This window comes from Neomonachus schauinslandi, chromosome 13 (assembly GCF_002201575.2).
Source record: "Neomonachus schauinslandi chromosome 13, ASM220157v2, whole genome shotgun sequence".
Taxonomy (NCBI): Eukaryota; Metazoa; Chordata; class Mammalia; order Carnivora; family Phocidae; genus Neomonachus; species Neomonachus schauinslandi.
In genome coordinates, this window is record NC_058415.1 from 82,552,362 (window position 1) to 82,567,052 (window position 14,691).

The following is a 14,691-nucleotide window of genomic DNA, read 5'->3' on the forward strand; positions in this document are numbered from 1 at the left end:
CGGGAATTGCCTCTGCACCTCAGGATCTGTAAATAATTGACAGATAATATTAATTGGCTTTGGATTAGTGAGCAAGCAGAGGATCACACATTAATATTTGATCAGAAGATGATAGCAGCCCTGGCAGGGGATCCAAGGGGGGCAGCTGAGGCTGCTATGTTGATGAGCACAAGGAAGGACTCGGCAAGGCACTCCCATTACCCTCCTCCAGAAATATAAAAAAGAAAAATTTTGAAGACCTGATGCTACTGTTAACTTTAGACTATTACCTAATGCAAAAATCTTGCCTGCTGCAAATTGCCCTCAATATATTTTTCCAGAGAAAATGAGTCCTAAACCTGGCTTGACTTTTTTTTCTCTAATCAGAAGCCTCCTTTTCACAGTTACAGATGTGTGCTTGATAAACCACCTTAAACATCAGTCTCAGATTGTGTGTGTATGTGTGTGTGTGTGCACGCGCACACTGGCAGGTGGCAGGGAGTGGGAGAAGAATTCTTTCAAAGAACAAATACAAAACTCTTTGCTTTTAAAAATAAAATGTATCCTTACCAAAATACTTATGAACTCCTGAAAATACAGATAAAACCGGATGAAGTTTTCTTCAAAACAGAACCAAACAATACACTTTTGGCTTGTCAGTACAAACAAAATATCATGAAATGAGATATTATGTTCTACCTAACATAATTAGACTTGCTCATCAACTATAAAAATACATAGGTGAAAACACCTTTTATGACCATCTGCTTAAAATGGAATTACTAAAGGGGTCACTTGATTCTTCAATCATAATTGCAAGATAATCCAATGCCATCGTCTGTAAGTCAATACAGAACTGTACTAATTAAATGCTATTAGCACTCCATTTGCTATTGATTAGGAAAACACTCATTCTTTTCTAATAAGAGAAAGAGATTTGGTTCCTCAGAGACACATTATGGGGAGTGACAAGAATAATATGTATTTGAAAAATCACGTATCAATGGAAAAGCACAGTATTTGAGGGTCCCCTCACACACTGATCACAAAACATACTATTCAGTTTTCTTAGCTATCTTTTAAAACATCAATTTACTCTCTGTGAGAGTGAATCCACATAAAAGTTAAAACCCTCCAAAATCACAACACAAAAATGCAGTTAATCTTTCTGCAGCGAGGAATCAAAAAGGGAAAAAACTAAGGGCCTATTCACATACTACATTTAAATCCTAGAAATACCAGTTTTCAAGTCATTAAAGTCAATGGATGTTATTTTTCAAAACCCAAGGCTAATAACAAAAGCGGGAGTATTCAAAAGGGCATACCAAAAAAGCAGAGCTTCCAAAAATGGGTGGTCCAAAAGAGATGAACCTATCTGTAGACCATTTCAGCTCTTGAGGGATCTTCTGGTTGACTTAAAAACTGGGGATCAATTTCTTTCCTTACCCTCATGTGCAAACACTCGATGGGACAAAGGCCATGTCTACATTGTGACCAGCAGAGTGCTGGCGTGGTCCTCTCCATGCAGGGCTGCCCTAGTGTGCCAGAGGAAGAAACTGTTGCTTCTCTCTGGCCGGAAGGGCTGAAATCACACAAGGACTTGGTCCATTTGAGAGAGGAGGCCAGAGGGCACTAACGGCGTGGCATGAAAAGCACTAGGTCTACAGGGAAGAATTAGCAGGATGCAAAGGGACAACCAGATGCCTCACACACCTCTAAAAGTGTGCTTGCTGTTGGGTTGGGGGATGGGACAGCCTAAGTAAGAGGGTAGCAGTTATAATCCCTAAAACATAGGTAAATCACCCTGGGGCAGAAAAAGCTGGTATTTTAGGATTTAAAATATGCTCCCAAGACTGAAAAAAACAGAAAAAAGCACTTGTAAGCCACTGAGGACACAGTAAAACAGAAGTTGGGAAAGCCACAGAATAAGGCTTATTCTTTTTCTTCCAACTGTCACGTGGTTAACACTTACTCTTCAACCAGAAAACTTCATACAGAAATGACTCACATATAAATCTTTAATATCATCTCTTCTTGCAGTAGTTTGTGCTTCTCGGGAACCACAAATACTGATGGAAATCAAGATGGAATAAAACCAAAGACTAATTTTTTTAATCACCACTTTGTGAGGGAATGGATGTCAGAAACCAAAATTTATGATATATTCTTCAATTTAAAAAAGTTTCTTCTTTATAGGTGGGAGAAGGAAGGTTTTTACATCTTTAGTCAACTATGTTAATAAGAAACTATATTAATAATTAACTTATTTTAAAAATGTATTTTATGCATATATACAATATAGCAGAATTTTAAAAAGGAAACATGGATGAAAAAAAATCCACTTATTTTAATATACTGAAGGTAAAGATGACCATAGAATGCCAAGATGAGAGTCATGCAAATCATACTATTCTAAACACTGCCTCAGCGGCAGGGACAACAAACACCATCAACCAAATTCCTTCAACTATCCTAAGACTCAGCCCAGAGTGAGATTCCCAGATTTTTACAGAATCATGTTCCAAGATAATACATGGATTATTATTTACTATGATCCAAGCATAAAGCTTGTGATTTCCTTTAAGGCCCTGAGGTTTACAAAAGCAAACTTTATGGGTTCTTAATACTCTCTAAAGCAATATTTAAAAAAAAAGGGGGGGGGGGGGCGAATGCTTTTTAAAAACAAAAGCCCAACCTAAAAAGTTCCACTCAATTAGCTCAAAGATCCAATCTGATAGTTTATAAAACCATGAAAGCCATTTTGTAAAAACTAACAAAAAACTGAAAATAATTTGAGTTTTCTTAAAATGTCTATTTTGCACAGTGGGTTGAAATCATCTTTTTTCACTTTGAGTCGATCACAATGCCATAATGTCACCAAAATATCGACATTGGAAACATCTGAGTTTAAAAGGTCCAAATACAATCTGCTTTTCTCAAGCAACACAACACCCGCCTTACTAACAGTTTCAGCATGGCACATGTACAAAACCTAGCACCCTGCAGTTAAGCAAACCGCCTTTAAATTTTCTGTCTGGCAGCAATCCACTTGCGTGTCTGTATGTTTTTACAAGTACTCTATGTATTTCATTGCATCAGCTGCATTTCTTTGAGTTTTAAATGGTCTGGGAACATTTTATGAAATGTTCTATATCTTTATATGGAAAATAACATACACTGGAAAAGTGTGCATCAGTCTAATATTTATATATCTATTTCTTTATCCACCATCCAATACTATAATTGCTAATGTTCCAAAACACCTTCTCACATTCATACCCTCACCGCCAAATGCAGTGTCACCAAACAGCTAACTTTCAACACAAAAATCTGCAGATCAGAGAACTACCAAGGAAAAAAGCAACAATTTGCTTAGGCAATTGGCAGAAAGAACAGAGTCATGGGCATATGTCAAGCTTTTTCTCGAAGAATTGTCCCTCTGACAGAAGATTAAGAACATTCCTTTTCCTTCTCTCTCAGCAACTTTCTCCAGATTTAAGTGGTAGATTCTTAAATTTAAAAATCAATTTCATCATCTCCCAGGAAAATACTTTTCAACCTAGTTTTTAAAATATCTTATCTTGGGACGCCTGGGTGGCTCAGTCGGTTAAGCGTCTGCCTTCGGCTCAGGTCATGATCCCAGGGTCCTGGGATCGAGTCCCGCATCAGGCTCCCTGCTCCGCGGGGAGCCTGCTTCTCCCTCTGCCTCTGTCTCTCTCTCTGTCTCTCATGAATAAATAAATAAAACCATTAAAAATAAATAAATAAATAAAATAAAATATCTTATCTTGCCACACCATGTATGGTATGGTAGAGTCCATATATCTCTTAACCACGTAAGCCTAAAAGAGGCAGCTGGCTCTGGAATAAGGCTTCGCATCAAATCAACGTGATGGGCCACTACCTTCTTCCAGCACCACGTCCATGCAAGAGGAGGTCTCCACAAAGACATGTGTGCACCAACCGCTACCACTGGAGGCCACAAGAAGCATTTCTATACTTAACACAGACATTTCACTGCATAGGACTCCCAATAGCACAAGCTGATTCAGGCGCGTAACGTGACCATGCTTAAGAGGCTAGGTCCTCGGGGCGCCTGGGTGGCTCAGTCGTTAAGCGTCTGCCTTCGGCTCAGGTCATGATCCCAGGATTCTGGGATCGAGTCCCACATCGGGCTCCCTGCTCGGCGGAAAGCCTGCTTCTCCCTCTCCCACTCCCCCTGCTTAAGTTCCCTCTCTCACTGTGTCTCTGTCAAATAAATAAATAAAATCTTAAAAAAAAAAAAAAAAAGAGGTTAGGTCCTCACAGGGGAAAAATAAATAAATTAAGAAAAGTCTCAGAACAACTATGTCTTGATTTTTTTTTTAAGAAAGGTTAATTTTCTTCGACCTCAATTGTTCATGTTTTCTAGTCTTCTACTGTAACATACTTTAAATCTTTAAGATATACCAGATTGCCACAGGATGTTTAATTAATAGAATTAGAGTTTGGGCAAGACTTGCTGGAACGGTGCTATAAATTATTTTACACAGGCTCCAAAACCTTGAGTTCTGCCTTAGGCTTAAAGTTCCTAGAAAACGTGGTAGACAGATCTTTTACAACAGAAATGCAAAATAATTCATAAAAGTACTGTGGTTATGTATGAGGGCTCATTTGTAGATCAGTAACTAGTATGTGTACACACACGTACACACACACACACACACACACCCCTTACCAAATTATTTTCCTGTTTTTCTCTGTCGCACCAATGACTCCATTTGAAGGGTCAAGGCATGACGCTTTAACTGATTATTGAAAAATACACTGACTTCATTTTCTATGAAATGTGTGACAACTGCACACGAACCAAATGTTACAATCGTCCATAACTGGAGCTCTTTTAGGAAATTTAAGAGAGACTGCAAGCAAATGTAGCTGCTAACACGGGAATCTACACTGCTTTCACTTTTAACATGGCAGGTATATCAAGGCAGAAAAAATTACATTTAATGCCCACTAAAATTTACCCAGTCATTATCCCTAGGATATTTCAGTCAGTAAGAAACAAAATATTGAACATATTTAAAGCTTACAATTATAAGAACGCTTCCCTTTAAAAGCAAGACTTAAAAATTCGCCATAAACGATAAAATCTTCATTGTTCCATTTCATGTAGTTTAAGATACTATCTTCCTCTCCCCCACAACCATAAATGTTAATCCAAGCTGTAATCAGATTTAATTTTCCAGATGAGAAGATGGGAATATGCTGCAAGCAGGGGATAGTCCATTACACTGCTCTTTCCCTAATGAAATGTTCAAATTTTATACACTGAAAATGTATATGCTCAGAAAGTAGTCTAAGAAGTCACACATTTTGAGGACAAGCTCAATCTTCCCCAAACACACTCAGAAATAAGATTTTTTTCATCTTCAAGAAGAAAAGTTTTTTTTTTTGTATAATGTAAAATTAAAAAGTTTCTTGACACTATGATTACAAGCTGGACTCCACTAAAAAGAGCTTTAAGGACACTCCCTATTAAACTCATTGCTGCTATAAAGAGTCAGCTTCACTCACATTATATTATAAAATACCTGAATCACTAGTTTAGCATTTTAACTAAATACAATTATCCTAGTAAACTGTTCCATTTATGATAGTTAAAATTTAATTAAAAATATATTTTTGAAAGGAATGTTTCAAATGTTTTACATAGGAAAAAAAAAACCCATCAACATGATTTCCTTTTCCTTAACAATGAAACAGAATAATTTATGTTGTCTTTCCTTTAAAAATGTTTTTAAACTAAAAATTACTTGCTTCAAACAAAAACTGCTCATTTCACAATGCAGATTTTATCCTGAAATCACAAAAGAGTATACTTCACTAATTAAAAAAAAAAGTCATTTCAAAGTACTTTAAATGAACATTTGGTTTCCATGTACAACTGGAATTTCTTAAAAATTATTCCAGGTATTAACTTTTTGCCCTAAAACATGAAGACCCTAAGACATAAGAACCTTAGTCCTCACTAATTTTATTTTATTTATTTTTTTAAAGATATTTATTTATTTGACAGAGAGAGACACAGCGAGAGAGGGAACACAAGCAGGGGGAGTGGGAGAGGGAGAAGCAGGCTTCCCGCCAAGCAGGGAGCCCGATGTGGGGCTCAATCCCAGGACCCTGGGATCATGACCTGAGCCAAAGGCAGACGCTTAACGACTGAGCCACCCAGGCGCACCAGTCCTCACTAATTTTAAAACTATGTTTCTATTCCAGCCTTTTGCTTCCACGCCTGCATTTAAAACACATTCAAGTATTACACTTTCACAGCAGCCGGCCTGATAACACAGGACCAGTTCACCATCTACACCTATAATAAAAACCCAAATAGCATTATTCAGGGAAGGAGAGCACAACCCACCTCAGTATGGCAAGCAATGGAACCATTCACGTGCCAGATTCCTCCTCAAACTAACAGATTCTGCCTTTCAGACATATCCTGCTCTGATGTGACTATTTATGCATAAACAGCAGACACTGACCTATTGTTTTCAGTTGTTGGAGTTATGAATGTAGTACAGTTACCAATTAAGTGAATCAACAAGTCCTAAATGCATCAGCTGTTCTACAAATAATGAGTCCACTGACATTATGCAGTAAAATCTTGGGAGTTTCATCTCTCTTTCTAGAGAATGGTGATAGATTTTGACCAGCAAATGCCACTACTTACCAATAATTTGAAGTATTTTTCATAACTAATTCCATCTACAAAAGGTATATAAATCTGATTCTCAGCCAAACTTATGCCACATAAACCCAAAAATCAAACATAAGTCAAATTCTAAAAGGGAGCTTTAAAATGGAAAGAGAGTGTGTGCTGGTGAGAACAAAAAAGTCCAGAGAATATGTTCACTTATACTTCCCTTTTTGCCTGCTGAATATCTTAGTTTTCAACTTTATTATTTAAATATTTAGGTTTTTTTAAAAATTAGTTCAAGGTTTGGAACTAATTCCTAAAATCTATCAAACTGATAAATATTGATGAAGGACCTTTTTTCTTTAATGGTTATAATCTCAGGTTTCCATTTAATTTCCCTGTGAGTTAGGATTCATTTTAGCCCTTGTTTCTGAATGAGCACCTAAGTGTCCAATTTTTATTCCAAGGTGAATAATTACTTCAGACTTAACCTAAATGACAGCTGTGCCCTTTATGTACTACAAACGTGACATCACTGCATACGGTCTTCATAAATAGATATATCACATCTGTCAAATCTGGTGGAAAGAGATAACTTCATTATTTACTCAAATACGACTACTGATTGCATACCCACCATGTATCAGGCACTGGGATAGGCATTTTATACACAGTTTCTAATTTAATCTTCATGACAATGCTGTGATATTGGGACTACCGTAAGTGCATCATTGTTAAAGAAAGCAATAGGTTGGGCGCCTGGGTGGCTCAGTCAGTTAAGCAACTGCCTTCGGCTCAGGTCATGATCCTGGAGTCCCGGGATCGAGTCCCGCATCGGGCTCCCTGCTCGGCGAGGAGCCTGCTTCTCTCTCTGACCCTGCCCCCTCTCATGTGCTCTCTCTCTCTCTCATTCTCTCTCAAATAAATAAATAAAATCTTAAAAAAAAAAAAAAAAAGCAATAGGTTACCATTTGTCCAAAGTTTGAAAATTAGCATTTATTCACAGCACAAACACACTGATGTGACTGGCCCAGGTGATAAAAAGCCAGTCCTTGCTCTCAAGGAGTAATACGGTGTGACCCAAATGGAGAATCCACCAAATTAATTAACCACAGAGTTTGACAAAGTGCTGTGCTAGGATTAGCAGAAGGGTGTCAAACCTAATTCTGACCAGGACAGAAAAAACTTCAGGGATGAAGTGGCCACATGTGCAATCTAGGACTAGACCGTGGTTCATCTCATGCTACCACAAGCCCCTTCTGAACAGTCTAGAGGACAGCGAGTCAGCATTTGTTGAGGTCAGGGCCCATGTTCTACTTAGCTTTGCTACAGAAGGTCTTCTCTGTTACAAATGCTTAACAAATACTTTGGCATAACAGAATAAACAGAATAAACTCATTAAATACCCTGTCTCTCTAACTGGATAAAGGGCCAATTTTAAAATATCCAGTTGAAAACAAGCCTCTGAATGCTACGGGCTTCCTTCCTAAAGACACACTGGCATATAAGCAAGCATACAATAAATATTAGTTGTTGTTTTATTATTAACCCCAGTGGAGAAATAAGCAAGCACTATAAATCAGATGGCTACAGATGTATACGTATGCCTCAAATTGGAAATACATGTGCTCCTAGAAATAAACTTTTATAAACCCAATTAAAATTTTCCCATTGCCTGCCATTACTTACTTAGAAACGTTATAACTTTATCAGAAACTGATTTTCTCTTCATCGTCAGTGGTTCAAAAATCCTTAAGCTACAGTTTATTTGCCTCCTGGCATCTGTTTGCTAATGATCTGTAAACATCAAATGCACTAGGGACTCTCCCAGATTTACAGAAACCCTGAGGTGAATCTCTGTATAAATTGAAGGACCTTTCTGCTAATTTCTTTGCTTTCGAAGTTTGCATTCTGGGTTCAGAAACAAGAGTTCCATTAAACATTTTTGCAGTAATAATTAGAATACTAACAGCTACCATTTACTGAATGCCTATGTATACCAGCAGTTGCCATAGGTGATTTTATTATCTTAATCGTAACAACAACTCTGCCAGGTAAGTAGATGTATCCCTGTTTTATAAATAAGAGTGAGGCTCACTAAGAACAAATTCAGTTAAGCAACAGAGCTAGGATTCAGCCTGGATCCATCAGACTCCCAAGAATCCAACAGTGGTTTCTTTTCTGGTTTTATTTATGTATGTCCTCCTGTTGATCTGTCTTCTAGTTATTATTGTGACTCAACAATAAGAATACATCTGGACAAATAACCAAAACATGTTGTCATGAAATAGGCCTTAGCAGATTATGAATGAGAGCTTTCCAATTTCTCTATTTAAACTCCTTTGCCAAGTTCAGGATATAAATAAAATGACTCCAAAGTAACTAGCGCTCAATTCAACTAGTAAACATGATAATGAAAAAGATGAATTCCTATTAACAACTTAGAATAATTTTGAAGACTAGAGGGTATCCTTGGATACTCTATGAAAAAAAAAATTATTTGCTAAACAGAAGGGATAAGAATGTAGAGAAATGTTTCCCTACTTGGAAAATGTGTTTCCCAAGTACCTCTAAACCATACTCAGAACCCCAAAGCTAAAGCCAAACTACTGCATACAGTATACATTAAGCTGAAATGCCAGCAAAGGAAACATACTATGCCTGTCAACCAGAAGACTTTCTTGTCAACAAAATTCTGCCTCTCTTCCCCTGGAAACAAGCCATTGCTGCCTAGTCCTTATCTATACCATATATCCAAATGGTACCTATATATCCTATACCACTTTGGGGGTGGGGGTGGGGAGGGGAGCAGGGAGTAAAATATACATAAAATTTGCCATTTTAACACTTTTAAGTATACAGTTCAGTGGTACTAAGTCCATGCACGTTATTATACAACCATCACTATCATCTATCTCCAAAACTTCTTCAACTAAAACTGAACCCATTAAATAACTCCCAATTTTCCCTTCCCCATAGCCCCTGGAAACCACCATTCTACTTTCTGTCTCTATGAACTTAACTACTCTAGGTACCTCATAGAAACGGAATCATGCAATACCTCTCCTTGTATGCCTGGCTTATTTCACTTAGCACAATGTCTTCAAGGCTTATCCATGTTGTAGCATGTGTCAGAACTTCCCTCCTTTTTAAGGCTGAATAATACTCCATTGTAATAATACCACATTTTATTTATCCATTCATCTGTCTATGGACACTTGAGTTTCTTCCATCTCTGGCTATCATAAATAATGCTGCTATGAGGGCCACCTGGGTGGCTCAGTCGGCTAAGTGTCTGCCTTTGGCTCAGGTCATGATCCTGGGGTCCTGGGATCGAGCCCCACACATCAGGCTCCCTGCTCAGCGAGGACCTGCTTCTCCCTCTCCCTTTGCTCCCCCTGCTCCTGCTCTCTTGTTCGCTATCCCAAATAAATCCATAAAATCTTTTTAAAAAAATAATGCCGCTGCTATGAACCTGAGTGTAAATATTTCTGCAAGACCCTGTTTTCACTTCTTCATGACATATGTCCAGAATTGGAACTGCTGGATCATACGGCAATTCTACATTTAATTTTTTTGAGGACCTATACTACTTTTAATATGTTTCATGACCTTTATGTTATAAAGCTAGAACCGCCTAGAATCCTTAGCCTGGCCATTAAGACCAAACACCTGGGGTGCCTGGGTGGCGCAGTCAGTTAAGTTTCCGATTTTTTGTTTTGGCTCAGGTTGTGATCTTGGTGTCCTGGGATCAAACCCTGCATTGGGGTCCACACTCCGTGCAGAAGTCTGATAAAGTTTCTCTCTCTGCCCCTCTCCACCATGAACGCACACGCTCTCTCTCTCAAATAAATCTTAAAAAAAATAAAAAGGACCAAACCACCCAATTTCATCTGTTTCTTAAAAATGAATCCCCAAATCTAGCCAGGCTAATCAATCCACTTTCCCACAAAACTTGACATGCTTTGCTCATCTTTCTCCTCTTCCCACATCCAAATCAGACCCTTCCAAAACATGCTCTTAAGCATCACAATTTATAAACGTGCCCAATTGTATATTCCTATATGAATTAATATTCAATTACACTAGCAGTTTAAAAAATTAAAAAGACAAAGAACCATGTCATCCATCACAAGTACAGTGAATTTTAAGTGTAGCTGGCAAAGGAACAACAAAACTGGCACACTCGCTGAAACTCCTTCACTTGCCTTCTGGCACTCCTGGGTCAGTGATCAGCACAATTCTCAATCTCTTAGCACTAAGCTCCCTTCCGATTCTTACATTCTTCCTCTGACCTAATGCTGGCTTCCTCTGTAGCCCTCTCAAGCGGTCAGTGTTTCCTCTCCATCCCTCCCACTGGCCTGGAGGCAGGGTAGGCAGCCTCTGTTCCTTGTTTCCACTTCCAGACCTTTCTTCCTCATTTTCCAAAATCCCAGATTTTAACCTGAGCTCACCAGACTACACTCCCCACTCCCACTCGGCCCTGCTGTCATCTACAATCCTAGGGTTACTCCTCATTCCTGAGTCACATGGATCCTGGTCCACTGCCCCTCACTCTATCAGCACTCCTACCACAGTCTCAGTGATTTCAGTATGCACATGGCCAATCCTTCAAAATCCCAGAATTCTTGATTCCTTGGCCTCCTCCCTGCCAAGGTTTTCTACCCAATCTCAACGACTCACTCCCATGGTCATACCTAAACTCTACAGTTACCAATAACTGAAACTCCCTCAATAATCAGTTTCAAGCACCTCAGCCTCCAACCAGGACCCACCTCCTGCCCTTCTAGTTCAGTCCCTACAGTATTCTGTCTTCATTCTTCAATCCCACAGGGACACTATACCAACCTTTTCAGTGCCCTTGATCCACCTCAGGCCCACCCTATCCTCCTCACCCAGCTTAAATTCTATTTATAACCATTCCTTTCCATACATCTTCGACATCTTTGTGTCTTTCTTACTTTGTCAACCTCACTTGGCAAAAGTCCAACAATCCTTGTTAAATCCAATGATCCACCTGCATCCCTGTACCAGGTGGAGAAAATCACATTACGCTTAAAATACTAAAATACTAGCTTTTTTTAAAAAAGATTCTATTTATTTATTTGAGACAGAGAGAATGAGAGACAGAGAGCATGAGAGGGAGGAGGGTCAGAGGGAGAAGCAGACTCCCTGCTGAGCAGGGAGCCCGATGCGGGACTCGATCCCGGGACTCCAGGATCATGACCTGAGCCGAAGGCAGTTGCTTAACCAACTGAGCCACCCAGGCGCCCTAAAATACTAGCTTTAAATTTGGATTATTTACTGTAAGTGAGCTTGAGTAATTATACCACATTTTCCTTAATTCATTCACTCTCTTGTTCTCCTCCGTGACTATTTCATACTTTCCTCTCTCCCTTCAAACCTTCTCCAACCTCGATTGTCACTAATTACCTCATTTGCCCCTTCACTGAGAAAACCAATCAGAAGAGAACTCCCACAAGCCTCCATCACTACTCCTACCCACTTATTATCACTGACCCATAGACGCTGCCTTCATCCTACTACCATGAAGAACTGTCCGTGCCCCCTTGCAAAGGCTCTTCCTCCACTTGTGAACTAGGATCCCATCCCTCTCACCAACTCAAACACTGCTCTACCAATTCTCCTGTGTTATTAATTTGACCTCTCTACTAGAGCTTTCCCAGGAGCATGCAAACAGACTGTTATTTCTGCAAATCTTTTTTAAAAGGTCAAGCCCCCCACAGCTACCACCCCATTTCTTTCGTTGTCTTCAAAGCTATATACTTCAAAGAAAAGTCTGAACCCACCTTACCAGTTCCTCTCTTCTCACTCTCTTGAGCCCGTGCCAATCAAGCTTCTACCCCACCACAGCTGTGAAACTGCTCATGTACTAATGACCACACCAACTCACTTCTTACCCCTAACATCAATTATCAATCCTCAGTCATCTTACTTGACCTATAAGCACCCTTTGACATCCTTGATGGGTTCCACTTTCTCTGTTTATGTGGCTTCCACAGCATCCCTCTCCCCTGCCTCACTGCTTCTCCTTAAGCTCCTTGCAGACCTCTTCCAATTGAAGGGCCCCAGACCTCAGTCCTTGGACTTCACTTTTCTTTCTTGATGTCCTCTTTTGCTGGTCTCTTTTAGTCTCATCACTTCATATATAAATATGCACTGTCAACTTTACATTTATTTCTTCCAACTCCAGACTCATTTATCTAACTGTCTACTACTCAACATCTCCACTTGGATGCCTAGCAGACATCTCAAATTTAACATGTCCAAAACTGAACTCCTGATCCTTCTCCCACATTTCAGATCCAATCTGTCGGCCAATCCTGTCAACTAAATCTTCAAAATAAATTCAAGTTCTGATCATTTATCTCCATCTCCACACTACCACGCTGGTCTAAGTCACCATCATTTCCACTACAATGGTCACCTAACAGGTGTCTGCTTCTGCCTCTGATTCCCTACAGACTGTTCTCAAAACAGCAGCCGGAGTAATCCTGTTACTTAAGTCACGTCCTCCTTTACCAGCAACTCTCTGACCTCACTTCCTATTACTCTGCCCCCCACCCCCCACCCTGACTCCCTGTTCCAGCCACACAGGTCTACTTGCTGCTCCTCAAACATGCAAGCCATGCTTCCACTTCATGGCCCTTTCCCTTGCTGTTCATTCCGTGAGATAAATACCAAGGAATGGGGCATGTGCTGTCTTCATTCACAAGTTACTTTCCTAGTGCTGCCTTCCCCAATCACCTTATTTAAAATTATAATTTTCCTATCCCCACACCATTCCTTATTCTCTTTTCCTGTGTTTTCTCCTTAGCACATTTTATCATCCAACATAGTATATACTTTCTTATTATCTGTTTTCCCCTACTAGCATATATGGCAGGGATTTTTGCCTATTTTGTTCACTACTAATATCCCCAGAACCTGGAATTGGGCCTAGCACATAAATAATGAATGAGTCAAAAAGAATGAAGGAGGAAAAGGAGCATAAATTCAACCACTCCTTCCAACAAATAAGTTGGCAATGTTTCCAAAGTCCACAATCCATACCCTAGTAATTTGCTTCTCAGTATCTATCCCAAGGAAATAATTGGAAATATAAGTAATTGCTTTTATGTTTATTTCAAACTTCATTTCAAAAATTGGGAGTATTAATAAGCTCAAGTGACCCAACCCCTATGCCACCATTAAAATTAGGCTGTGTCTGTAATAACATGGGGGAAATGCTAACATCACTGCATTATGAAGAATTGACTCAAAACAGAATATAGAGATTTATCACACTGTAACAGCAATTACTATTTTTTAAAAAAGATTTTCAAAAGACACTAAATGGAAACCCACCAAAACTTCTAGCTATGAGTGCCTGAGTTGTGAAATTATAGGGGGTTTTTTCCTTATTTCCTGAATTTTCCACATCTTAAACAAGGTTCATAATTTAAAAAAAAACAAAACAAAGCAAAAACAAAAAACCTTTGTAAATAAAGAAATACGCTCCTCAGAAATTTGATTTAAATGGCCCACAAAAGCATATAATGTCCCCATCTGCCTCTTCCAGGAACTTACCCCTGACGACTTTAGCCCACATTGACTGATTTCCTCTGAGCTTCTGTAATATTTACTGTTTTGGTAGCATCAAATTATTAACACCTGATTGTACACCTAATCATTTACTATCTTAGACTGTTACTTCCCTGTTTAAGGACTTGTCTTCTTAATAAATAAAATAAACAGCTCCCAAGGCCAGGACCCATATCTCCCTACCATCTGTACTCTTCCCAAGAACCATGGCACCACGGCGTTCAAGCACAGTGCTGAGCACAGAGCAGACTGCCTTCCATAAATGCTTTCTGAATTGAACTCAATTCTGAAATGCCTTTGTAACATTTCCCAAGAAAGATTAATTTAGGGATGCTTCTAGTCAAGTCTCCTCCAAAAGATTTTACAAAATGTCTATGCTGTGTCACACACTGTGAAAGGCATATACCCTGCCATGTCACTTAAGC

General features: G+C 39.1%; 1 protein-coding gene across 1 annotated transcript in view; it reads right to left on the bottom strand.

The window, feature by feature from the left end:
- Positions 1 to 14,691, bottom strand: part of DENND1A (DENN domain containing 1A) — a 502,559-nt gene that overhangs the window by 370,974 nt on the left and 116,894 nt on the right. The window contains exon 3 of the mRNA XM_044920818.1: positions 1 to 26. This exon is cut by the window's left edge and continues 18 nt beyond it. Within this exon, the coding sequence (XP_044776753.1) occupies positions 1 to 26 (26 nt within the window). The remainder of the gene's footprint in view (positions 27 to 14,691) is intronic.